We start from the raw sequence: 27,500 nt of genomic DNA, 5'->3' as shown, positions 1-27,500 counted from the left end.
TTTTGAAACAGTTCTCTTATTTTATCAAAATTTGTTTTTTCAGACATCATTCCTTTTCTATATTGTTCATTTCTTTTTATGTATTTTCCCTCATTTAGTTCCAGTTTAATCAATATGTGGTCACTTTTACTTATTGGTGTCTTATATTCAATCTTTTCCACTATTTCAGGTTCTGATGTGATTATTAGGTCCAGTCTCGATGGTTCTTCTTCATTTCTATACCTAGTGTTCTCTTGAATCCATTGTATCATTGTATGGTCAATAATCATCTCAAGTAGAACATTTCCCCATGAATCATCTCCACCCTTTACTGTCATCTCTTCCCAGCATATTTCTTTGCAATTAAAGTCGCCCATCATAACTATTCTTCCTCCATCTTCCATTATCTTATTTAATGTTATCCTTGTGTCTTCTAACATACTTTTATGTTCACTCTCTTCCCACGAGGCTGTTTTTGGAGGCACATAATTTATTACAAACTTTCTACTCTTCTTATCTATGTCCTCCACTTCGATCATAATAATCTGTATTCTTTCCATATGTGACACTCCTCACGTTTATATCCTTCTTAGTCAGGAACATAACTCCACCCCCTTGTTTTGTCTCTCTGTTTCTAATCCAATAATCATATGCATCATGTATGGGTGGTAGTGGACCTTTTAATTTTGTCTCTACAATTCCCATTATGTCCGGTTCTTTTTCCTTCAGATAATCATTCAGTTCGTTTAATCCTGTTATTAATCCATCTATATTTGTGTAAGACACTCTTAATTTTCAGCTACTTCCATTGTATTTTCTGTTTCCCTTTTGTTTTTCTCTGTTACGACCCATTTCCTCACTTTCATATTCAGTACTCTCCAATAGAATTCCTCTTTTTCTGACTCTGTTCTGTTTTCGTTTTTTCTTTAGCTTCTTGTATTTTTGTCTTCTCATCCTCTCTTTCCTCTTTATTCATTTCTCTTTTTATCCATACCTTTTTATAATGTTCACTGTCTGCTAGTTTCCCTGTTTTTGCTAAGATATTCTCTGCTGTCGTTTGTGACATGAATTTAACCTTAATTGGTCTGGTCTTATCTGTACTATATTTCCCGAATTTATACATTTCTTCAATTTGTTTCCCGATTTCAGGTTCATCTTCCTGAACTATTTCTAATAAACTGTTTACTTTTTCTTTTTCTTCTTTGAATCTTGTGGTTCTATTTATATTATACTTCTCTTCCATCCCTAATATAATTATACATTTCTTTTTATCTGCTAAGTCTCTTACTATATTCTCCTTCTGTCTCATCACTTTAATAAATGTGCCCTCAGTTTGTTTTTTCACTGCTGTTTTACTATATCATTAAATGCAATTTTGCTGTTCTCTTGGATTTTTTTTCCAACCCTATGCTTCTTTTGCTATGGACTTTTTATTCTCTTTATTATTCTTCTTTAATTTCTCATTCTAATCTTTTACTTCTTTTAACTGTCTTTTTAATACTTCTATTTATTTATTTAGTTTTTGGTTTACCTGCTCTAATTCTTCCAATTTTTCTACTCTCTGCGTGATCTTCGTGAGTTCACCGAACCTATCCTCCCAATGTTTGACAATTTTCTCAAGTTTTTCTTCTAGGGTTGCTAATCGGGGAGGGTTGGCTTCCCCCCCCCTCAATAAATCTTTGGAAAATATTACCTTCATTTTCCATTGTGCTGCTCTTATCTATATTTCTAATCTTTACATTTTTGTTAATCCCTTCTTTGTCACTGAAATCCTCTGGGCCTCTTTTGTTTACATGGCGTCTACCTGCCTGGACCAAGTCCTCCCCTTCCTCATTTCTTTCCATTTCCCTCAGTAATCCCTCCCTTTCTCCTTTTTCATCACCTCCCCACTACACCACGAGCTTTCCCCTTCCCTATAAATACAACACAAGTACTTCCTTGTCGTTGTGATCTTCGAAATTCTTGGATAACTCCGGAGTCCGAACTTCGCTGTCACTCCGACTGACGTGTGTGTGTGTGTGTGTGTGTGTGTGTGTGTAATAGTAATAATAAAAGTAATAATAATAATAATAATAATAATAATAATAATAATAATAATAATAATAATAATAATAATAATGGTAATAATAATAATAATAATAATAATAATAATAATAATAATAATAATAATAATAATGATAAACGGTTTATTGAAAACATGGCAGCCGAAGGCTGAAAATACACATATTAAGGTAAGAGGGATTAACATAGATGGTACATAATAAATGATTACCTATATATATTATGATGCAGAAGTGATTGTGCATTATACAAATATATAAAACATGAACATTATACAAATATATAAATATGAACATGATAGATGCTTCTCAGTGATGATATGATGTTTGGTTGTTTAGTAGGTATACAATAGAAGGTACTGGACTGTGTTTATATCTGTCTGTGCGTGGTGCATTGAAAGCCTTGAGACTATTGTGATGTGTGTGTGTGTGTGTGTGTGTGTGTGTGTGTATGTGTACGTATATATGTAAACACACCGGCTCGGTGGCGGATTGGTAAAGCACTGGCCTCACAAGCCAGAGAACCGGGGTTCGATTCCCCGGCCGGGCGGAGATAAGTTGGGTTTGTCTCCTTTCACGTGTAACCCCTGTTCACCTAGCAGTGAATAGGTACGGGACGTTAGTCAAGGAGTTGTGACCTTGCTGTCCCGGTGTGTGGTGTGTGAGTGGTCTCAGACCTACCCAGAGATCGGCAAATAATGAGCTCTGAGCTCACTGCCGTAGGGATGTGTCTGGCTGTCTCGACAGAGACTGCAGCAGATCTGAGGTGAACACACACAAACGCACACACACGCACACACACACACACACACACACACACACACACGCATATATATATATATATATATATATATATATGTGTGTGTGTGTGTGTGTGTGTGTGTGTGTGTGTGTGTGTGAGATAAGCCAGCTGTTGTTTGCAGACGACACTACGCTTGTAGCAGGATCAGAGGAGGGATTGAGGAAGTTAGTGGCAGAGTTTGGGAAAGTGTGTGAAAGAAGGAAGCTGAAGATAAATGTGGACAAAAGTAAGGTGATGAGATGTACAAGGGGAGAAAGTGGCAACAGACTGGAAGTGAGTATTAAGGGAGAGAAACTGGAGGAAGTGGATAGTTTTAGATACTTGGGTGCGAATGTGGCAGGAAAGGGAGGAGTGGGGGTGGAGGTAGAATGTAGATTGAGAGAAGCGAGTAAATGCCTTGGGGGATTAAAAAGTATAATGAGAAATAGACATTTGGGAATGGAGTATGGAGGAGTGATTGTGCCTACAGCATTGTATGGGACAGAAACATGGAACATGTATATGTATGTATGTATGCATGTATGTATTGTATGTATATATGTATGTATGTATTGTATGCATCTATGTATGTATGTATGTATGTATGTATATGAGTGGTAAGAATGGAAATTACATACCATACACATACATATATACGCACATACATACATATACACATACATATATACGCACATACATACATTCATATATACATAATTCATACATACATACACACACATGCATACATACATTCATACATACATACATACACACATACATTCATGCATGCATGAATATATACATTCCATACATGCATACATACATACATACATACATATTTACATATAAACATACATATATACATACATACATACATACATAGATAAATATATACATGCATACATATGTACATACATATACATACAGTACATACATATACATACAGTACATACATACATACATACATGCATACATACATACTTATATACATTAATGCATACAAACATGCTTACAATTTGTTGTTTAATAGCTTCTTAGGCGAGAATGCTGCCTTACCGAGTTGAAGGTAGTTTTGTGGTCGGTGCGATTATTGTTCAACGATGATCGTTCATGGCTCAATGATGATCGTTAAACGATTGTCTAGACAATTTTTTTTTTTTTTTTAATGGGATTGTTTTGCTTCGAGTTGCATAGTACGAGGCTGATAATTTTAACCGAACCTACAACCAACGCGTTTACCCAGATATGATACCAGGTAGTAGGATGCGCGTCACCCGCCACTGGCCGTGGTACGCATAATCGCACCAAGTAAAACGTACTAACGCTAACGGCTTGAAAAGCTTCCGCTCATATTGCAAGCCATCGTTTTCTTCTTTGGATTAAGGGCTGTGTATTTACCTAATTCTGATATAAAGGATAGAAACTACATTCACAGGGTCATGTCCCAGTTTTTCCATCTAAACATTGTAGTTCTGGCTCAGATAATAATATTATGATTTCAGAGTCGATAACACGATCTTTTAACTTCAGAAATCCAATTATCATCAACCAATTATATAGATATTTAGTATTCCTATATTTGAAGTTTGCTGTTTCCGTATGACTATGACCCCCAAATTAAAGTAATTGACAAACTGGTAAGAGAACATCGGGGAGGCACAGAATTGATACTAAATATTAGAAAAATCATATGATAACCGCATAAAAAAATGAATGTATTTTTAATTAAAAAAGAAAGAATTGTTGGTCCTCAAGCTTTTAAAGTGACTTTATAGCATCAGATTTTTTTTTACATGAAATACCAGTCAATTTCAGCATTTACGCTAGATAGTTACGAGCTTTCACTGCTCTAAAGTATTTACCATCGTTTACAGTTGCACTTTTGAAAAATCTATGCTTTAACTTTATTTGTTCAGGGGGTGTATTCTTAATTGAGTGTAGAAGACACCTGGTTGAAACAGAAATGTATTAGAGAAATCAAATTTTTTAGGTAATTTTGTTTCTTTTTGTGGATTTTCTAAGCTATTGTACTTTGATTTCAGGTCCATCACTGTGGGATTGACAAGTTGTTAGACGACCACGAAGTTAAGGCAAAACGTCGCAGGACAGGATATGAAATGTGCATTGTGTGTCGCAAAGTGTCACTAATGAAGTAACCAAAATTTCCTACTATATTTTTATACCGTTAGAAAACTAGCTATGAAATGTTAAATTCTGACCCATCTCTGATACACCAGCGATCTAAATATATAATAGTCACAGAAAACGCAGATTATTCAAAGTGTTTTGAGTTAGACATTCCTTACCGAGGTTGAACGACTGTGCGAGGGTGGCTAATTAAATAATACTAACAATGTAAAATGTTGTGTTAATCACTTGAATATGCACTACAACCAAAAGCGTGCGTATGCTTGAAAACTGCCAACTTGGGGACGCCAACCTAGGCGGGAAAACTCTCGAGCGATCAAAACATTTGGTTCTTACAACATATTTATAAACACAAAAATTATAATTTCCTTTTTTCGCATACCCTGTGGTGGGGGAAAGGAATGCTACCACCAAGTCTTTCCACTTGAGTCGTGCGAGGTGACAAAAAACGAGAGGGGGCTAGGACTAATCCTGCTACCTATAGCCCCACAGGGGACATTCCCAAAAAAGTAAAGGCATAAGAGGGTCTAGGAGTTTTCCAACCAGTACCCTAAGGTTTGGGTCATTTAATATGTGCGGATGTGGTACAGATGAGAGTAAAAGGGAAGAGATACGCAGTGCGTTTGTGAGAAGAAAGATGGATGTGTTGCCATTGAAGGAAACTAAGTTGAAAGGGAGGGGAGAGTGTGAGTTTGGGAGTGCAGTTGGGAGGTTCTCAGGAGTGAAGAGAGGACGAGGAAGAGAAGGGGTGGCTATACTAGTAATTAAAGAGATGTGGGTTTTTGTAAGTGCGTATGGGCCTGGTAGTGAGAAGAGCGTAAAGAAAAAGGAAGCTTTTTGGATTTAAATGAGTGCATAGAGGGATTAGGGAGAAATGTCAATGTAGTTGTATTTGGAGACCTTAGTACTAGGGTAGGAAATGTACCAATAGACGGAGTGATGGGGAAGTATGGAGTTCCAGGAAAAATCGTAGTGGAGAGTTAATGGTGGATAAGTGTCTCGAAAGAGAGTTGATGATAGCAAATACAGTGTTTCGGAAGAAAGTCAAGCATAAGTACACATGGAAGAGGTTGGTGGATGAAAAGGTGGTAGAGCGTAAATGGACTATATAGTAGGAACCAGGTGTACAGTAGGAAGAGTTAAGGATGTACATGTTCTAAGGGGAGAGAGTGGGGGAATATCAAATAATTTTCTGGTGTAAGGTAAGTTGAGAGTAGATAATAGGCGGAGAATGAGGAAAAGGGCTGAAGGTAGGGAGGTACTTAGAGTGAACGGCTTAAATAAGAAAGAAAACGAGGAGTACAAGAAGAAGCTGAGAGAGGAGTGGGAGGGAGGGAAGGATAGAGTAGAACTAGGAGTGGAGGAGGAATGGGGATGGTTCAAGGAAGGAGTCATAAGGTGTGCAAAGATGGTGTGTGGAACAAGGAGGACGGGAGGAAATAAAAGGAAGGGTAGTGAGTGGTGGGATGAGGAAGCAAAGAAGGGTGTAAAAGAGAAGAAGCCAGCTTTCATAGATTGGTTACAAATTAGGACGAGGGAATCGTATGCGAGGTACAAGGTAAAGAGAAGAGAAGTAAAGCATAACATAAAAGAGGCAAATAGGAGAGCAGATGTAAAATGGGGTAAGAGTATGACAGAAAAAATTGAAAGTAATAAAAAGATGTTTTGTAAAGAAATTAAAAGAGGAAGATGGGGCGATACAAGTAGAGAAGAAAAAGTAAAAGGTGCAGATGGAGAGATGATAATAGAAGAGAAGGCAGTAAGAGGAAAGGGGTCCAGAGTATTTTAGGGAGTTCCTTAATGTGAAGGAGGATAGGGAGGGAAAGGTAGTTGCGGTGGGAAGTGCTAAGAAAATGACAGGGATGAGTGAGAAAAATGAAGGAGAAATAAGGAAGGATGAAGTGAAAGCAGCTGTTAAGATGATGAGAGCAGGTAAGGCACGTAGGTTGGATGGATGCCATGTAGAATGTCTGAAGAAAGGAGGTACAGTGATGGTGGATTGGTTGGTGAGTTTATTCAATGTTTGTTTAAGAGAGGGTAGAGTGCCGGAGGACTGGAGGAGTGTCTGTATAGTTCCACTTTACAAGGGAAAGGGGGACAAGTGTGAGTGTAGTAGTTTTAGAGGGATCAGTTTGTTAAGTGTAGTTGGGAAGGCTTATGGAAGGGTCTTGATTGAGGGGATTAGGAGAGGAACAGAGGGAGTAATTGGTGAGGAACAGTGTGGGCTTAGGATCGGTAGGGTTTGTGTAGATCAGATTTTTGTGGTAAGACAGATATGTGAGAAAGCTATAGAAAAAGGTAAGGATGTATTTTTTTTTGCGGAGGGGGGGGGGCTTTTATGGATCTGGAAAAGGCTTATGACAGGTTACACAGGAAGGTACTGTGGGAGGTCCGGCAGATATATGGGATAGGAGGAAAGCTGTTAAGAGCAGTCAAGAGTTTTTACGAGAGTAGTAGAGTTTGTGTTAGGATTAGAAATGGAGAGTAAATGGTTTGAAGTAAAGGTGTGACTTCGTCAGGGATGTGTTATGTCCCCCTGGCTGTTCAGTTTATACATAGATGGGGTGGTGCGAGAGGTGAATGTAAGGGTAGTGAGTCGGGGGTTGGAGATGGTTAAAGAAAATGGATAAAAGTGGGGGATAAGCCAGTTGTTGTTTGCTGACGACACTGCGTTTGTAGCAGGAGCAGAGGAGGGATTGAGGAAGTTAGTGGCAGAGTTTGGGAATGTGTGTGAAAGAAGAAAGTTGAAGATAAATGTGGGTAAGGTGATGAGATGTACAAGAGGAGAGAGTGGCAGCAGGCTGGAAGTGAGTATTAAGAGAGAGAAACTGGAGGAAGTGGATAGTTTTAGATACTTGGGTGCGAATGTGGCAGGAAATGGAGGAGTGGGGGTGGAGGTAGAATGTAGATTGAGAGAAGCGAGTAAATACCTTGGTGGATTAAAGAGTGTAATGAGAAAAAGACATTTCGGAATGAATGCTAAAAGGAGATTGTATGATGACACGTTTGTACTACGACTGTCCTTCCGTTATGCTGCCCCCCAATCCCTTGTTACTGTCCTGTAACATCTCTCTGAATATTCATTTCCTTTTTTGGCCTACCTACCCTGTGGTGGGGGCAAAAGAATACTGCCACCAAGTATTTCCATTTGAGTCGTAATAGGCGACAAAAAAGGGACGGGGGATGGGATTAGGAGTCCTATTACCTGTAGCTCCAAAAGGGGACATTCCTAAAAAAGAAAGTAAAGGCATAAGAGGGTCTGGGAGCTTTCCAACCAGTACCCTAAGGTTTGGGTCTTTTAATGTGCGTGGATGTGGTACAGATGAGAGTAAAAGGGAAGAGATAGGCAGTATGTTTGTGAGAAGAAAGATGAATGTACTGGCTTTGAGTGAAACTAAACTGAAAGGAAAGGGCAACTGTAAGTTTGGGAGTGTAGCTGGGAGGTACTCAGGAGTAAAGAGGGGACGAGGGAGAGAAGGGGTGGCTATACTAGTAAGTGAAGAGATAAATAAGTGGGTAGTGGAGTGGAAGGAGGTGTCATCAAGGTTGATGTGGATGAAGGTGAAACTAGGAAAGGAGATGTGGGTTTTTGTAAGTGCGTATGGACCTGGTAGTGAGAAGAGCGTACAGGAAATGGAGGCTTTTTGGGTAGATATAAATGAGTGCATAGAGTGATTAGGGAGAAATGTCAATGTAGTTGTATTGGGAGACCTAAATGCTAGGGTAGGGAATGAACCAATTGACGGAGTGATTGGGAAGTATGGATTTTCAGGTAAAAATCGTAGTGGAGAATTGATGGTGGAGATGTGTCTTAAAAGAGAGTTCATGATAGCAAATACAGTGTTTAAGAAGAAAGTCAAGCATAAGTACACATGGGAGAGGGTGGTGGATGGAAGGGTGGCAGATAGAGCGTTAATGGACTATATAATGGTGACCAGGAGTATGGTAGGAAGAGTTAAGGATGTACATGTTCTAAGGGGAGAGAGTGGGGGAATATCAGATCATTTCCTGGTGGAAGATAAATTGAGAGTGGAGAATAGGTGGAGAAAGAGGAAAAGGGCTGAAGGTAGGGAGGTACTTAGAGTGAACGGCTTAAATGAGGGGAAAAAAAGGAGAATGAGTATAAGAAGAAGTTGAGAGAGGAGTGGGAGAGAGTACGGGATAGAGTAGAACTAGGAGTGGAGGAGGAATGGGGATGGTTCAAGGAGGGAGTCATAAGGTGTGCAAAGATGGTGTGTGGAACAAGGAGGGCGGGAGAAAATAGAAGGAAGGGTAGTGAGTGGTGGGTTGAGGAAGCAAAGAAGGGTGTAGAAGAGAAGATTGGCTACAAATTAGGACGAGGGAATCGTATGAGAGGTACAAAGTAAAGAGAAAGGAAGTTAAGCATAAGATAAAGGAAGCAAAGAGGAGAGCAGATGTGAAATGGGGAAAGAGTATAACAGAAAAAATTGAAAGTAATAAAAAGATGTTTTGTAAAGAAATTAAAAGAGGAAGAGGAGGCGAATCAAGTAGAGAAGAAATAGTAAAAAATGCAGATGGAGAGATGATAATTGAAGAGAAGGCAGTGAGAGGAAGGTGGGCAGAGTATTGTAGGGAGTTGCTAAATGTGAAGGAGGATAGGGAGGGAAAGGTAGTCGCGGTGGGAAGCGCTAAGAAAATGACAGTGATGAGTGTGGAAAATGGAGGAGAAATAGGAAAGGGTGAAGTGAAAGCAGCTGTTAAGATGATGAGAGCAGGTAAGGCACCTGGGTTGGACGCCATGCAGAATGTCTGAAGAAAGGAGGTACATTTATGGTGGATTGGCTAGTGAGGTTATTTAATGTTTGTTTAAGCGAGGGTAGAGTGCCGGAGGATTGGAGAAGTGTCTGTATAGTTCCGCTTTACAAAGGAAAGGGGGACAAGTGTGAGTGTAGTAGTTACAGGTGGGATCAGCTTGTTGAATGTAGTTGGGAAGGCTTATGGGAGGGTCTTGATTAAGAGGATAAGGAGAGGAACAGAGGGAGTAATAGGTGAGGAACAGTGTGGTTTTAGGACAGGTAGGGGATGTGTAGATCAGATTTTTGTGGTAAGACAGATATGTGAGAAAGCTATAGGAAAAGGTAAGGATGTTTTTTGGGCCTTTACGGATCTGGAAAAGGCTTACGACAAGGTAGACAGGAAGGCACTGTGGGAGGTCCGGCAGATATATGGGATAGGAGGAAAGCTGTTAAGAGCAGTCAAGAGTTTTTACGATAGTAGTAGTGCTTGCGTTAGGATTAGAAATGGAGAGAGTGAATTGTTTGAGGTAAAGGTGGGACTTCGTCAGGGGTGTGTTATGTCGCCCTGGCTGTTTAATCTTTACATGGATGTGGTGGTGCGAGAGGTGAATGCAAGGGTAGTGGGTCAGTGGTTGGAGATGATTAAAGAAAATGGAGAAAAGTTGGAGATGAGCCAGCTGTTGTTTGCTGACGACACTGCGCTTGTAGCAGGATCAGAGAAGGGATTAGGGAAGTGAGTGACAGAGTTTGAGAAGGTGTGTGAAAGAAAGAAGCTGAAGATAAATGTGGGCAAAAGTAAGGTGATGAGATGTACAAGGGGAGAGTGACAGTAGGCTGAAAGTGAGCATTAAGGGTGAGAAACTGGAGGAAGTGGATAGTTTTAGATACTTGGGTGCGAATGTGACAGGAAAAGGATGAGTGGGGGTGGAGGTAGAATGTAGATTGAGAGAAGCGAGTAAGTGCCTTGGTGATTAAAAAGTGTAATGAGAAATAGACATCTGGGAATGGATGCTAAGAGGAGTGATTGTGCCAACAGCAATGCACGGGGCAGAAACATGGAACATGAGAGAGGAAGAGAGAAGGAGTTTGAATGTGTTTGAGATGAAATGTCTGAGAAGTATGATAGGGGTTACTAGGCTAGATAGAGTGAGAAATGAGGAGGTGAGCTAGGACAGCCTGTAGTATGGATCCACCAGCTGCCACTACTACTACTGCCTTCCTACCCTCTTACAAGCGAATGGTAAGACAAGCTGCCTGCTCCCCTACTCGCCACCGTAGCAATGCTGAGAGGGCTACAAGTGTATCCATCCAACACTACGAGAATTTTCTTCCTCTTCCACATAAGTATAGACGTAGTGGACTTATTGTGAGAAGACACAATGTTGTGAGTGCCCGACTCAGGCTCGGCTACAGACCAGTGTGGCAAGTGGGTGACACCGAAGGTGTACCGAGGTACTCATCGTGCAGGCTGTGCGACACCCCTAATGCCAACAGTTTAGAACACTACTGCATTGATTGCCCCACGGTAGCTCCTTTAATACCTCATCGACAATCAGTTCTTGATGTCTGTAAATATTTGCTTGAAGGTGATAAATTAGAATTAATCCTAATGCAACACCCGCACTTTGGTGGGTGTTAAATTGTACATAAATAAATCAGTCAGTTATGATTCGGAAATGTCTTAAGTGTCACTGATAATTTGTAAATAGTTATCTTTTGCACTAGGTTTGTTGTTCCCTGAACATAATAACAAGGAATGTCTGTAGTATGGATCTACCAGCTGCTATTACTATTGCCATATTACAAATGGATGGTACGGTAAGCCGCCAGCTTCCCTACACGTCACCGTGGTAATGCTGAGAGGACTTCAAGTGTAACCATCCAACACCACGAGAACGTCCTTCCACTTCCACATGCATACAGACGCAGCGAACTTCTGGTGAGACGACACGATGTTGTGAGTGCCCGACGCAAACCCGGGTACCGCACGGTGTAGACGGGTGAGACCAGAGAGGTGCCGAGGTACACATCGTGCAGGCTGCGCTACGCCCCATATGCCAACAACTTTGATACCTCATCGAAAATTACATATTTATATATGTAAATATTTACCAGAAGGTGATCACTGGGTATAATTTTTGTATCACCCACACTTTAGTGGGTGATAAACTAAATAATTTAATCAATTATGATTCAAAAGTGTCCTGTGTGTCACTAGTACTCTGTACATAGCACTTTTGTACTAGGTTTGACGCTCCTTGAGCGTAATAAATTTATTAAATAAATAAATAAATAAATAGATAAATAAAACAAATCATCTGCGCAAACACTCAATCACACCCACTCACATAGGATATGCTTGCGAAATCATGAATATTGTGCAATCATGACAGTGTGTAGGGGCCTTAACTGTACTAAGCGCATCACACCACCCTGTGTATGCAACCTTCTTTTCTGCATGAGGGAACGGAGAGGGGGTGGGGGTCGCCGAATTTATGAAGTGGCCTTGTTGTGGATGTGCTCTGTCTTGCGACACTGCTTTTGACCCAGGGCGGTGGACAGGATGCAAGGATGACCCGTCATCCAGAAGGTGCCAAGATAAGAGGGAGGGAGGGGAGTGAAATATGTAGGGAATGGAATGGGTGGGAGTGGTTTCTATGCCTTTTTCTTTTTGGGGACCCCCCGTGTAAGGGGGAAAAAACTTTGGTGTATGTATGAATGTATATACCAAGATATTTCCCCCCTAATAAGAGAGGTAGTCAAGTGAAAAGGCCTTCCACTCCCATTCTGCACCCTCTCCTCCCTCCAATCCTTCTTCTAGTGAATGATGAGTTATCTCTGCATCATGCCTACTGTCCTCGGTCAGAAGCAATACAGCAAGAGTACATCCACAGCAAGGCCGCTTCACTTAATTGGGGACCCCCTTCTCTGTCCCTTCATGCGGAAAACGAGTAGACAGGATGCGTCAAAATATTATTCACACATAATTATAATAATAATAATAATAATAATAATAATAATAATAATAATAATAATAATATAATAATGATAATAGTAACAATAATAATAATAATGATAATAATAGTAATAATATTAATATAATAATAATAATAATAATAATGATAATAACAATAGTAATGATAATAATAATAATAATAATAATAATAACAATAGTAATAATAACAATAGTAATAATGATAATGATAATAACAATAATAATAATACTATTATTATTAATAATAACAATGATAATAATAATAATAATAATAATAATAATAATAATAATGATAATAATAATAATAATAATAATAATAATAATAATAATAATAATGATAATAATAATAATAATAATAATAATAATAATGTGGATAGGAGGTAAGGGAACACGGGCTGAGGGAAATACTTTTATTCCTGACTAGTTTCGCCTGAGTGGCTTCTTCAGAGGAACATAGTTTGAAGTTAATAAGTTAATAAAGGTTTATTGTATAAATATGTACAGCTTTACATACATTGACATACAATGCGGGCAACAGCCCGCCAGTGGGGGAGTTGTTGTGCCCTAGTGGGTGGAAGGTGAGGGTTTAGGGAGGTCAGCGAGGGGGGGGCGCCGCCCTGAGCACCCCAAGCATTACGTCCATGGGCGTGTGGCGGACAAGGAGGGCAGCTCTCGTTGCCCGACTGCTGAGGAGGCTGCCTTCTGCAGGGTGGGCGGGGGTCTGCGGCGCTGGTCGGAGGGCCTCCGTGGCCGGACAGGACAGTAGGTAGTGCAGCAGCGGGTGGCGGCTGTGCCTACCGCGGTGATCGCACTGTTGCCCTTGGAAGCCGTCATACAGCTCCTCCCTGGTGCAGTAGCCCAGCCTAACTCTTTGCAACAGTACGCCGTCCGCCCTGGGCTGTTGATGGAAGGCGCTCAACGTCTGATAGTCGGTGGTGGCGGCGTACCAAGCAGCTAGTCTTTTTGCTCCTTCTAACTGCCGGTGAGTCTGGTGGGCGCGGCGGGCTGCGGCACGCCTGGCTCGTGCCTTCACGTACGACAGACTAGGTGGCACGTGCCTGGTCACGTGGGGAGCGCCAGCGGCTCTTTTTGCAGCAACGTCGGCGGACTCATTGCCTCGCACGCCCACGTGGCTGGGCATCCAGTGCAGCCTTACCCGACGTCCCTGTGCGGCGAGGCTCTGCAGGCTGCCCAGGATGGTGGTGACGAGTCCCACGTTGTCGCTGGGGCACGGCTGCTGGAGGACCTGCCACGCCGTTCTGGAGTCTGTAAGTAGGACCACAGTAGCCTCCTGGCGGTTCTGGGCGTGCTCCAGGGCCAGGTGGATGGCCACAAGCTCTGTCTGTAGGGTGGAACAGTAATCCGGCGTCCTCTCGAGCAGTTCGGTCCCAACGGTGATGGCAGCGGCGCCCGTCCTGCTACTCTCGGGGTCGACTGAGCCGTCGGTGTAGTATATGGCACCGCCCGGCTCAGACACCTGCGCCACCGCCATGAGGGTGTGCTGTCGCAGCTCCTCGGTGGTGCAGAGCGCCTTGCTGGCCGGTAGCCGAGTGGTGGAGAACTCTGCTGTGGGGGGCTCCCACTGGGGTAGGGCTCGATAGGTGGGGGCCAGGAGGTCGGCGTGTTGCCAGCGCCAGCTGTTAATGTGGGCGAGGCTGCGGGTGGCCAGGGTGGACTGGAGTAGCCACGGGTTGCGGTGGAGGACATCGTTCCCTTGCGTCATTGCAAGCCGTAGTCTTCTCTGTGCTACTCCTTCGGAGTCGCGCTGCAGGACCCTGGCCACGCGGCAGGCCACGATCTGTTCTACTCTGGTGGTGAGTGGCACCAGGCGGGTCTCGTTCTGCATGACGCACGCACTGGTCCATCTCGGAGCTCCCAGCATCGTCCTCATGGCGGTGTTTTGCAGCACCTCGAGCCGCTCCTGTTGGCTACGGGAGAGCGATATGAGGACTGGGGCGCTGTAGTCCACCAGGGAGCGCACTGCAAATATGAAGTACAGCCGGAGGACGGAGAAAGTGGTCCCCGCTGTGGGTCGTGTCATGGCTCGCATTACGTTCAGCCTAGCCTGGGCCCTTTCCCTCAGGTAGGTGGCGTGGGCTGTAAAGGACAGCCACTTGTCCACCCATACACCGAGGTACTGGTATGAGTTGGCCCAAGCCAGTCTGACGCCCTGGACGCAGAGCTGACCTGCCGGGTCGGCAGCCCTCACCATCATGGCGCGGGACTTCTCTGCAGAGATTTTGAGTCCCAGCTCCTCGCATTTCCCGCTGATAATGTCGAGCGCCTGCTGCGCCTTCCTGAGCTTGTTGCCCCTCCCGGTGACCACGAGGGCGAGGTCATCGGCGTAGCTGAGGAGGATGGTGCCATTGTGGAAGGGCAGGGCCACCAGCTGCTCCATCAGCAGGTTGAAGAGGAAGGGGCTGAGGATACCACCCTGGGGCGTCCCGTTCTCCAACCTCTGGAAGCTGGACTTTAGGCCCTGGAATTTTACCTTGGCGCGGCGATGCTGGAGATAGTCGCGGAGCCAGGCCAGCATCCTTCCCATCACGCCCTTCCTTACGAGGGCGGCGAGGATGGCGTGAGGGCTGGCCAGCTCGAATGCCTTTTCCAAGTCGAGGAAGACAACGATGGCGGGGCGATGGTTAACTTGATTCAGCAGTGTCAGGATGCTGTCCGCCGTGCTCCTGCCGCGGGTGTAGCCGAAAATGTGAGGGTGTAGTGGCCCCACACGCCACTGAAGGCGAGCAAGCACCATTCTCTCAGCCGTTTTGGCCGTGCAGCTGAGGAGGGAGATAGGCCTTAGCTTAGTGGGCACCCTCGGTTTGGGGATTGGTTGGATGTCAGCCTCCTTCCACGAAGGAGGCAGGCATCCCGCCATCCACGACTCGTTGACTGTGGCCAGCAGGGCGGCGTCCCCAGCTGTTCCGGCGTGAGCGATCATGGAGTACGTCACGCCGTCGGCCCCTGCTGCTGCTGTGTCACGATCCCTTTACTTGGCCTGCTCCAGCTCCTGAGGAGTGAAGGGACGGTCTGTTGCATCAGCTTCTCTAGTAGCCTCCTCGATGGCCGTGTCGCGGAGCGTCCGAAGCTGCTGCTGGAGCCGGCGCGTGCTACCCGGAAGCTGGTCACTGGAGCCGCGGGTGGTGAATTCGGCTACGAGCCTCTCAGCCTCCTGGCGTGGGTACGGGTGGGCGGCGGGGCGAGGCGGGGCGGCGCCGGAGGCGGTCTTCACGCTTTTCCACAGCTGGCTTAGAGACGTGTGTTGGCTGAAGGAGGAGCACCACTCCAACCACTTGGCCTCCCTGGCCTTCAGGGACAACTCCCGTGCGCGGGCCACCACGTCCTGAAGTAGCCTCAAGTTGGTTGGGTTGGGGCGTCTCTTGTAGAGCTTCCTGTGAATGTTCACTCTGTGGTTATGCTCCCGCACCTCCTCGTTGTAGAACCACCAATTTGGCCGGTGACGACGGCTCGGGGCTTTCCTGGGGATGGCTGCGTTAGCAGCCCTCTCAATAGCAGCAGTCAGGTCCCTCTCCCGCTGGTGAAGGTCCACGGGTGGCTGGTAGGCGGCCCACCATTCGTCGAGGGAGGCCTGGAAGCTGGCCCAGTCTGCTCTCCCGATGTTCCAACGTGGAGGGGGGAGGGAGGGCGCTGGGGGTGCCACTGGGAGGGTGGTGAGAGTGGCAAAGTGGTCGCTGGTGAGGGTAGGATGTACTTGCCATGTAGCACCGGCGGCCAGGTCGCTCGAGGCGAGTGTGAGGTCAAGCCTCCCCCCCCGGGTGTGGGTAGCCTCCCCTGTGTTGAGGAGGCGGATATGGGGAATGTCCTCGAGTAACACGGCCAGGTGGCGGCCCGTTTCGTTGGTTGGAGATGGTGACTGCAGCATGGGGTGGTGGGCGTTCAGGTCGCCCGCCACGAGGAGGCTGGTGTGAGCGGCGAGGGAGAACAGCTCGCCTGCTTCCAGATGGTATCGTTGGCTCCTGTATATGTTGTACACCAGAAGCGGGATGCCCCCGACCTGCAGCTCTAGTCCCAGGACCTCCACGCCCTCCCCGCAGTGGACTGGGGCGGATACTCTGCGGTGAGGGATGGTGCTCCTCACCAGCGCCGCACAGCCGCGGGTGTTCTCTGTGGCAGGGAGCGAGTGAAGGGAATAACCCGCCACCCTCCACTCAAAGTCGGCACGCGTCAAGGTCTCCTGGAGCAGCACCACGTCAAGGTTTTCCGCGAAGATAGCCTGCAGTACTTGGTGCTTCTTAGGTCGGAGACCTTGCACGTTCCACTGCAGGACTCGGAGCCTGGGAGGGCCAGCAAGCTGGTCCTTATCGGCGTCTGCCTCAGCTTGTCGATTCTCCATTCTGGTGGTTGGGTTCGGCTGGGTAGAGGGAGCGGAGATGCGTGTCCTTCAGGTCGGGGGGTGGCTGGAAACCACATTCTGTGAAGACTGAGACAGTCTCCTGCAGGAGCTCGCTCAGGGTCCCCTGCTTGTCGCTGTCATGGTTGGGGTTGGTGAGCAGCTTCACCAGAAATTGCATCATCCTTGTCATGATGCAGCTGACGACTGTGCGTATTTCCTCGCTCATGGTGCGTGGCAGGTCGTGGGAAGGGTCGGTTAGGCCCATGGAGGGTCTCCTCGCCGACGTCGCGGGAGTGCTGGGGGGAGGGTCCCGTGTACCACCTCCTGGTTGGCGAGGGCGCTGCCGCCAGTCTCCAAGGCTGCGGCCCGCGGCCGCTGCGTCCTGGGTTGGCGATAGGGGGTGTGATCCCTGGGGGCCGGTCGGCTAATAATAATAATAATAATAATAATAATAATAAAATAATAATAATAATAATAATAATAATAATAATAATAATAGTAATAATAATAATAATAATAATAATAATAATAATAATAATAATAATAATAATAATAATAATAATAATAATAATAATAATAATAATAATAATAATAACAGTAATAATGAGAAGAATAACAATAATATTAATAATAAGATGATATTAGTTATAGTAGTATTAATCATGATAAAATTGGATAAATTAGGGAAGAAAGATGATTTGTGTTTAACCTTTTCAGTGTATACATTGCCTTGCAGCAGTATAATTACAAAAGTCTCAAAGACTAAACTAACCGAGCAAGTGCCTCACATCTATCATAACTCTTACTTCTTTCCATTTCATTCTTTCCTTCAACTTAACCCCCCTCCCTCCCTCTCCCCCATCTTATTTATCCTGCCCTCTAACTAACTCTGAATATAATGATGTACATACAACGTGAGCCAGCGAAAATCAACTCCATTCTTTTACGTAATTTTGTGGCCTACTGAGAAAACAGAAATAGTATGCAGTAATATAGCTATAATTGACCTATTTGACAATTTCTTAATAGCTCTTTACTGTTTCATTTTCTCTCTACCACCGGCTTTTCACGACTTCAACTGTTTTTGTCGCCAGGATTCTCGTACGCGGGAAAGTGCTCATACAATCCAAATTGCATTTCTTTTTCTCCTCGAGGTGATCACGTTCGCACAACAATCCAGCTTTGGTTGAAGCATATATAGATGCTGTAAATCTGATTACTGTCCAGTTCGGATATAGGTTCTGGTGAGAACCATGAGTATGTTATGGCAAACACGACTTGTTTGGCTTAGGTGACTGGTCGTCGTTCCTGACCGGGTGGCCTTGGGGCGCCATGTCGAAGGTTACCAACATGAAGATACCCACAATCCGCTAAGACGGTGTCAAGGGCACTCACGTTTATATACATTAAGACAGGATATCTTATGCTTACCGTCTGTAAATTTTGATCTTAGTAATCTTGCAGTTTAACTTGCATCTTCGCAAAATCGTTTGTCGTATACACAGAAAAGACACGTTTTTTCCAATCTAGAATTACGATTATTTGGAGAGTAGGAGACGGTATCTATCGAGCGTTGATCCTTTACTGTATTCTACAATTGGGTAAATTAGGTAAATACAACTTATTATATGCAAAGGAGAAATTGTGGTATCTCGACATATTACTAATATTTGTTTATATAATCATATGGATATGCTTCTCAAAGAAACAGTTCAAGGGATGTTATACATTCTGGTAGTGTTGTGGTCTTGGGAAAAAATATTCACCTTCGAATACATCTTTAGTTTGAAGTGATATTCTATTATGTCAGGCATTTCAGTCTTCCCTGGTTATTCTCAAATATTCTCAAATTGGGTATGCTCAAGTATTATAAAAAAAAAAACAGACTGAATTCCTCAGTATTAAAGGAAATTAACTTCAGGCTTCGTCACACTGAAATATCCCAATCTTTAACAGTACTGTCCTCCTGTAAAATAGACTGAAGCTCTTGAAAATGCAGGTTTCATGCAAACTTCAACATAGAAAAGAGTCTTTCAAGCTAATTCTAACTTTTAACTATGTATTGAAAATCTTATTAAAAAATATACTTTTTACACTACATTTCCAGTAAGAATAGTTGTACAACAGTTGAATTTGTTTTCCTATCACATACAAGGATGTATTAGAATTCCATGACTTCATGTACTGATGTCTGATATCTTGATAGTATTATCTTAATAATTTCTCTATCGAAGTATATCATACCCATTCTTGATAATATAGACTGGAATACTGATATAATCTGATTCAATCTTGTTAGTTAACTAGAGGGTTAACTGATAACTAACAATACAATAGATACGATGCTTCCTACCAATTTGCAAGTTTTGGAATATTAGAAGATTTATACACGAAAAATAAGATATATGAACATATATTTTAAACTTAATTAGTTTCAATTTTATAAATGACCATGAGTAGGTGAGATTTTTTTCACCAACGAGTAACTTCATCAGCAAATTGCAAAACTATCATCGTTTCTGTAATTGATCTATTCTGATCATAGTTCCGTTATGATTTAAGAGCCTTGATTATGATAGATCCACCAAAATTGTCACATTCTAGTATTCTTGAAGAAAGCAATCTAATAAAAAAAAAAAATAACTTTAGAACCAAATAGATTGCTCTGATTTTAGGGTCACCCCTCTTACTTTTTCATTTTCTATTTTATAATTTATTTCATAGCCTATAAGTAAAATATATATATAAATATCGTTATTCAAACTAATATTTGGTGGATATATATCTTATAAGGAAAATATGAAAATAATGAAAAGCTGCCAACCTTTATTTTTATCACATTGTTTTATAAGTTCACTGTTTTGTATTCCCTTTACTAACACCAATCTTAAGCGTATTTTTATCATGATTTTGAAGTAATAGAGTGTAATTTACGGATGCCTCACGATATAGCACAAGGTAAGTCTGCCAAGATAATGGCGTTGATATTTTTTATTTTGTTTTTGCAGAATAAGGTATCCGTGTATCCGTTTCCTGTCTATTACACTTAGCAAGGAGATTGAGATGTCGTCTGCTGTGTAAACAAAGACGATGCAAGCTGTAACAAAACCTCTGAAGACTGCCTTGTTTAAATTGGCCATATATAGAATAGTATTGCTTGGAATGCATGTAAAATGGAACTTCGTATATTACTATAAAATGGAATACATTGAAACTAGACCTCACATTTAATGATTTAGTAGTGTATACCGTGTTCCTCATGTACTGCTCAAGATGCAGAGTAGGAGCTGCAAGTGGTACATTACATTTGTTCATTTTTAAGGAGGAAGAATACTGCGTGATGTGGTGACAGCGAACTAAAGAATATATTTTAGAAAATCTAATCACTATTTGATATCGGCACAATAGAGAATGAAGGGTACGGGCGATCAAAGTGGAGAGGTGGGTTGGGATTGGTTGTGGGAACAGGGGTAGGTTGTGTGACAGGAGGAAACCATCTAGGTAGAGTGACATCCCAATCTAGAGAGGAAAAAATATACACCGTTGAGTGAAATCCAACAAATGCCAGGGCAAGGTTTGATAAATGTAGGAAGAGACGGAACTCCATTAGCACAGTTCCAACCCGTAAAATACAACTAGGTGAATACACGCACACACACATACTACTGGCACAGGATGAAAAATCAAGAGATAGTAAAGAATTAAAAAAAAAAGTTTGAAAGATGTTAGGGAGTGCAGTTTTCCATGTAATTGCGTAGACTTATAGAGCAAGCTGGATGAAAGCATAATCCTAGCCAACATCAACGAATCCGAAGCAAAGTTTGATTGATGTAGGGAAGGACATGGGCCTCTATTGAGTATAGCTCCAACCCCGTCACACACACACACACACACACACACACACACACACACACACACACACACACACACACACACACACACACACACACACACACACACACACACACACACACACACACACACACACACACACACACACACACACACACACACACACACACACACACACACACACACACACACACACACACACACACACACCGACTCGGTGGCACAGTTGGTAGAGCGCTGAACTGGGAAGTAGAAGTGCTCCCAGTACCCAGTTCGAATCCTGCCCAGGGCCGAAATTATTTCGGTATCGCTGTGCCTCGGGTCGTTACTCTGACTCTCGTGGGCGGGGAGTTGGGTGTGTGTGTGTGTGCAAGGTCATAGCATTACCCATAGATCGGACCTACGAGCTCTGAGCTCTCTTCCAGGAGGGAAATAGCTGTCGATCACGAGCCCAACACGTGATCCTAAGACCAAGTGAATACACGCACATACATGAACGCTGAGCTCTCTTCCGGGAGGGAAATAGATGTTGATCACGAGTCCAACACGTGATCCAAGACCATGGTGAATCACACACATAGCATCACCCATAGATCGGTCATATATGAGCTTTGAGCTTTCTTCCGGGAGGGTAATAGCTGTCGATCACGAGTTCAACACGTGATCCAAGACCGTGGTGAATCACACACGTACATACACAAAACACACACACACGCGTATGCGTCCATACACACATTAACATAACACACACACACAAACTAACAAAGGCACGCAAACATGTGCGGCATGAGATTTTTCACAATGACAGAAACGCCCGTAAAATGCAGTCTTTTATAACAGGCACGCGCGCACAGTTCACGAAAAATATAGTTCAGCAGTGTGTCGGGACGGGAAAAGAAGGGCACATTGAAGATAGATAAGCACTCGGTGGGGCTTTAGCAGATGTAAAAAATCACAAACTACCACAAGATTGCTTTTCATGAAACATAAAACACCTACATTAATTACGCTAAAATATTTGACTGTAACAGAATAACTGAGAGGAAATTTCTTTAAGATACTATTTCATCTCTATAGAGATGTGTCCATTCATTCCCTAATTGCTGAAATTTTATTCAATATTTTTCTTGTTTTTGGTACATTCGTATAATGTGATCATGTCAATTTTCTCCCCTTTACACTCCATTTCTTTCAATCCTATCGTCTCCAGTCTCCGTATGGAGAACTAAAGTTTCGTAACCCATATTATGCTAGTGTTTTGTGCCTTCTGCATCCTCTTTCGTGAGGCACCCACACTGCTGCTGCATTGGAAAATTAGTGAGTCATTTTGACGAACTGCGAGCAGCAATTTGAGAAACGATAACAGGCATGCCTACACTCAAAGCACGAAAGATAGGATTCAAATTGTAAGATCAGTTTTGTACTAAAGATTGATGGGAAATTAGTTTTAAACAGTTGACACAACAGACCATACAGGGCTGTTTGTTTATTATTTAACTATACCTATACATTTATTTATGTATTTTATTTGTTATTTACATTATTATAGTTTTTATTTATTATTTTGTTATCATTATGATTTTTTTCGCATCCGACCTAGATATGGACCAAAAGGTCTCCTGTCGGCATGCTCCGCCTTTGTAATCCTTTGAAACGCTGGCTACATAATATTCATGGAGAAAGGACAGGAATCGGAATAAAAATCCAAGGTCAATATGATAGCATAAGAAATTGTGTATTTCAATATGTGAGTTTCATCTGATTATCTTATCTGCTGTAAGTTCCTATGTAGCCCCGGCCAGTAAACAAAGCACTCACCAGGTATGCACGTGACGCCGCCGCACAAAAACACACCTCGCAACCAACACGCATGCGCACTCCTTCCCCCGGGTGACCTAAAATCGACGAGCGGAGGGAGTGATTTGTAGAACGTTGTGTGGAGGTGTGGTGTTGTAGTCTTCGATCTGCTAGATCATCCGGTAAACAATAATAGAATATGCTGTGATAATTTTTATGTGTTTTTTCACAAAAGTTGGCATGTAGCGTTACAATGGCAACATTTGATTTAGACCAAACTTCTGTGATGTGAAAGGACTTAAGAAACAACCCTGATACCGATATTTTGTAGTGGGGAGAAATTATGTGTCCAAGCTTATGTGATTCACCATGTTCTCGGTCGACAGCTATTCCCGTCCCGGAAGAGAGCTCAGAGCTCATATATGATCGATCTATGGGTAATGCTGTGACTTTACACGCACACACACACACACCCCAACTCCCCGCCCAGGAGAGTCGGAGTAACGACTCGCAGCGCAGCGATACTGAAATTATTTCAGCCCTAGGCGGGATTCGAACCCGGACCGCCGTAGTGGCAGCTGGGAACTCTACCACTGCGCCACGAGTCGTGTAAGCGCGCGCGCGCGCGTGTGTGTGTGTGTGCGCGCGTGTATGTCTGCGTGTGTGTGTTTGTGTGATTCACCATGGTCTTGGATCACGTGTTGGACTAGTAATCGACAGATATTTCCCACCCGGAAGAGAGCTCAGAGCTCGAATATGACCGATCTATGGGCAATGCTGTGACCTTACACACACACAACACACAAATACATGCCCACGAGAGTTGGAGTAACGACTCGCAGCGCAGCGATACTGAAATTATTTCAGCCCTGGGCGGGATTCGAACCAGGACCGCCGTAGTGGCAGCCGGGAACTCTACCAACCGTGTATGTGTGTGTGTGTGTGTGTGTATGTTACATGTGTGCATGCGTGTGTGTGTGTTTGTGTCTGTATTTACCGAGTTGTATCTAATGGGAAGGAAAGCTTCGCTCGTGGTGTAGTCTTTGTATCTGGCAGTGTCTAGTTTGGTCTTAAATTCATGTATGGTTTTTGCACACATTATTGTTTCGTCCAATTTGTTCCAGACATCCATCACTGTGTGGAGAGCTGTTCTTTTTCAGGTCCCTTCTGGAACTGTCCTTTTTGAGTTTCTTATCATGTCCTCTTGTATATATATTTTCTATCCCAATTTAGTAAGTCTTCTCTATCAAGGACTTCCATTCCTCTCATGATTCTATAGTCAATAGGTCACCTCTTTCTCTTCTTTGTCCCAGAGTCGGTAATTCCATCTTTGATAATCTCTCTTCATATGACAGTTTTGAAAGTGCTGAGACCATCTTCGTAATTGCTCTTTGGATTCTTTCAATTTTCTTTATATTCTTTTTAGTATTGGGTGTCCATAATGTCGCTGCGTTTTGGCCTTATCAGTGTGATTAGTATTTTCTTTACCATTTCTTCGTTCGAGTAGCTAAAAGGTCACCTTTATTGATCTTAGCAAGTTGTAGGTTTTGCCGACAATCTTAATTATCTGTTTATCAAAAGTCATGTTCTTTGTGATGATCACTCCCAGGTCTTTTTCAGAACTCACTTTCTTTACATCCTTTGTACCGATTTTATATTGTCTTGATATTCTTTTTTTAATTTTTCCAAATTCCATTATGCTACATTTCTTTATGTTGAAGTCCACTCCCCACTTCTGACTCCATTCCCAAACCCTGTTTAAGTCTCTCTGTAGCGACTCGTAGTCCTTTTCTGTACTTACTTTCCTCATCATTTTTGTTTGTTTTTAAGGTCGATTGCTTTGATGTTGTATTGGGCTTTGGAATTTGCGGGAGAAATATTGCCTTTTTTTTTTTAAGAGGGTCCTCTTGTCTCTCGGGATTTGTGGTGTTGTCCTTCTTGTTCCCTGAGTGGGACATGCAAGATGCATATGAAGTATTACATCTTTAGAAGGATTTGGATCATTTGTTGTTTGGATTTACCGTCAAGATGTCCCTGCCAGTTTTCATTTTTCAATTTCTTTTTGATATCTTCCCAGTTGAATTTGTTGTTGGGGAAGTTCAAAATATCTATCCCACTCAGAGAAATCTGCCGCGATGGGAGAAAGGGGTTATTCTCTCCAGGTTCGTATGTTCTCATCAAGATTAATCTGTGGTCCGATATGACAGTATCTTAGACATCGCAGCTATGAATAAGGGCGTGGTTTCTCGTGAAGAGTAGTGCTAGTATGTATTCCTATCTAGTTAGTAAAAGCATATGCTGAGTTAGGCTCAATTCCTCTACTAGATATAGCAGCATCTTGGCTTGTTTGTGTTCTGGTACTCTGATGATGGAACTGTTTTCCCAGTTTATTTGTGGTATGTTGAAGTCTCCCATTAAGATAATTTCTGGTGATGTATGACAGGAGTCGATGGTACCTATTATCTTATCCACGGCGGATCTGAAACTTTCTTCGGTGCTGCCAGGGGGACGGTACATAGTGAACAATAAGGTGTTGTATTTTTCGATCTTTATACCCAGTATATCGCAGTAGCTGTCTGAGAGGGAGCAAATTCTTGAGAACCGAGTGGGTTACCGTGTCGCAACTTGCGGCGAAGGAAGGTGTGACGGCGATTAGAACCCTGCCACCAGTGAGATTGACCAAGAGCATGGTTAATTAAATTTCACGTTACAAAATACTCTGTAAGGGACACCGTCCTAGCCTCATGATAGGGGGAGTTTGCGACGTTGAACCGAATCATCATCATCATGTAATGAATCTTAGTACTATAGGAAACTCTCACTAGTGAAACACAGCAATACTGAACTTTCTCCTAAAAGAATCGTCTTCGCCTGGTGTTCCTTCTTTCATATTTCTCAACTGCTGTTATCTTCAGACCCCGCAGTAGTGTAGCGTTTTCTATGCTTGGTCCGAGATATTGGACTATCAGTTACATAAACATTCCCACTTTTTTTGTTAAAAGAATAGGAAAAAGTTCAGGTTCCTGCCCGCCATGCATATGCTTTAGCTTTATTAACTATGATTTGCTCTTTAGGGGTAAATTATTTATCTAATGGTTACTCTGTGGTCTGCATTTTCATCCTGCTTTATGTATGTATATCAAGGACTACTATTACACAGGACGTGCGCACCCAGATCCCTGGGTCCGCTAGCGGAGGCCATTGCTTTCTTTGTAACCTAACATTTTATATTGGACAAATATATCAAAACTAGAAACCTAACATTGTATATAGGACAAATATATCAACTATTGACTTATTCAATGCAGTATAAGTTAATATAAACTTTTATAGTGAAATAAGAAACTATTTCTAAGGCACTGTTATGCTTTGAAATGCCAATTTTAGCCGGACTTAACAGGTATTATTGTATGAGGTTAGTGGACACCAGGGTTGGCGATTTTTTTTTTTTTTTTATCTTTTTAAAAAACATAAAAAAAACTATATATCTTTATCTTATTTAAATAAGACTTATTTGATTTAAATAGATTTTTTTGTAGATTTTAAATATTGTGGGATTGCTGTCTGATATGCGATCTGATTGCTAAAGGACATTTTTAGCATATCAATATAAGGAGCAGTGTTATATAGACTTGCCACAAGTATACAAGGAACGGTATAAGCCTATATATAATTGTGCAGCCCACAACAAGTTTCAACAAAATTTTTGTTGAAACTTGTTGATAGTAAGCAGCTTCTCACTGAGTCAGTTGCTGTTTTGAAATCAATCATGAAGGATGTCTTCTGGACCTGACAGAGTGGTTCCTTCTGGCAGAGAAAAATATCCTGTCTGGAATTATTTTGAAAAACTACCAACAACTTCTGGCAAAGGGTAGCGAGCTAAATGTAAAGACTGCAGCCAGGAACTACAGGGCATTGTGTCAAGATTAAAATCTCACAGAGATAAATGCCAAGGTCAGCCACAGCATACAGAAGAAGAAATTGATGACCCAGGTAAATAATTTTACTTATATTGTGTGCATTTCTCCCTTTCCATACGCAACTATATATGTTTTGGTGAACAATGGAGAGCATGTGCAATAAAAATGTGAAGGCCTAAAGAGATGATACTTCAATTTCGTTACTTCTAAATTTGGGTAATGACTATATCACTATAATATACTGTATCCACTCAACTTTGGTGCCTAGATGATTGTTATTCACTTCATTCAACATTGTGTAATATATTTCATAGGTTCCATTGGAATTCAACCCACATTGGATTCAGCCCAAAGGGATTTAGCCTAACCTAACCCAACTAACCCATTATTTTCAGTGAATTTAAAAGTGGACTGAATCCTGTGTGGGCTGAATTCCAAGACCACCTATTTCATATCCTGTTAGTTATTTCCAAATAATTTAGTGGCTTGTGTGAATATGATCATTATCTAAAAAATAACTACTGTACTCAAAAGTAGCCTAAATCACACTGTATTCATTCATTTATTTATTCATTTATAAATTATACAATATGCTAAAATTATATGAGTGGTAGGGTGGTGAGATAAACACCGAGAATCGTTGAAGTTGTAATTACTGACGTTTCGCTCTTAACAGAGCTTCTTCCTTTAATGTTTGCCATATATGTAAATGATATGGATGCGGGAGTAAATTTTTACATGAACTTCTTTGTTGACGATGCCAAATTACTCAAGAGAGTAAAAACGAAAGAAGATTGTACGCTACAAGAAGACCTAGACAAAATATGGGAATGAAGTTAGAAATGTGAGATGAGCTT

At 42.5% G+C, this 27,500-nt stretch overlaps 2 protein-coding genes across 5 annotated transcripts in view; both read left to right on the top strand.

Moving 5' to 3' along the window:
- Window positions 1–5,576, top strand: part of LOC143038880 (uncharacterized) — a 47,580-nt gene extending 42,004 nt beyond the window's left edge. For all 3 annotated transcript variants that reach the window (XM_076208551.1, XM_076208549.1, XM_076208550.1), the window contains exon 3: window positions 4,863–5,576. In XM_076208551.1, coding sequence (XP_076064666.1) covers window positions 4,863–4,976 — 114 coding nt within the window. In that variant the 3' untranslated portion in view covers window positions 4,977–5,576. The remainder of the gene's footprint in view (window positions 1–4,862) is intronic.
- A 17,201-nt stretch (window positions 5,577–22,777) lies between these two features.
- Window positions 22,778–27,500, top strand: part of LOC143038879 (glucose-6-phosphate exchanger SLC37A4-like) — a 59,212-nt gene continuing 54,489 nt past the window's right edge. Inside the window, exon 1 of one of the 2 annotated variants that reach the window (XM_076208547.1) lies at window positions 22,778–22,905. The gene's annotated coding sequence lies outside the window, so the exon portion shown is untranslated. The remainder of the gene's footprint in view (window positions 22,906–27,500) is intronic. The other variant, XM_076208546.1, reaches the window with a different exon arrangement.

Source organism: Oratosquilla oratoria, chromosome 25 (assembly GCF_046742065.1).
Source record: "Oratosquilla oratoria isolate Oo_2021 chromosome 25, ASM4674206v1, whole genome shotgun sequence".
Taxonomy (NCBI): Eukaryota; Metazoa; Arthropoda; class Malacostraca; order Stomatopoda; family Squillidae; genus Oratosquilla; species Oratosquilla oratoria.
This window is presented reverse-complemented; position numbering and strand designations above follow the sequence as displayed.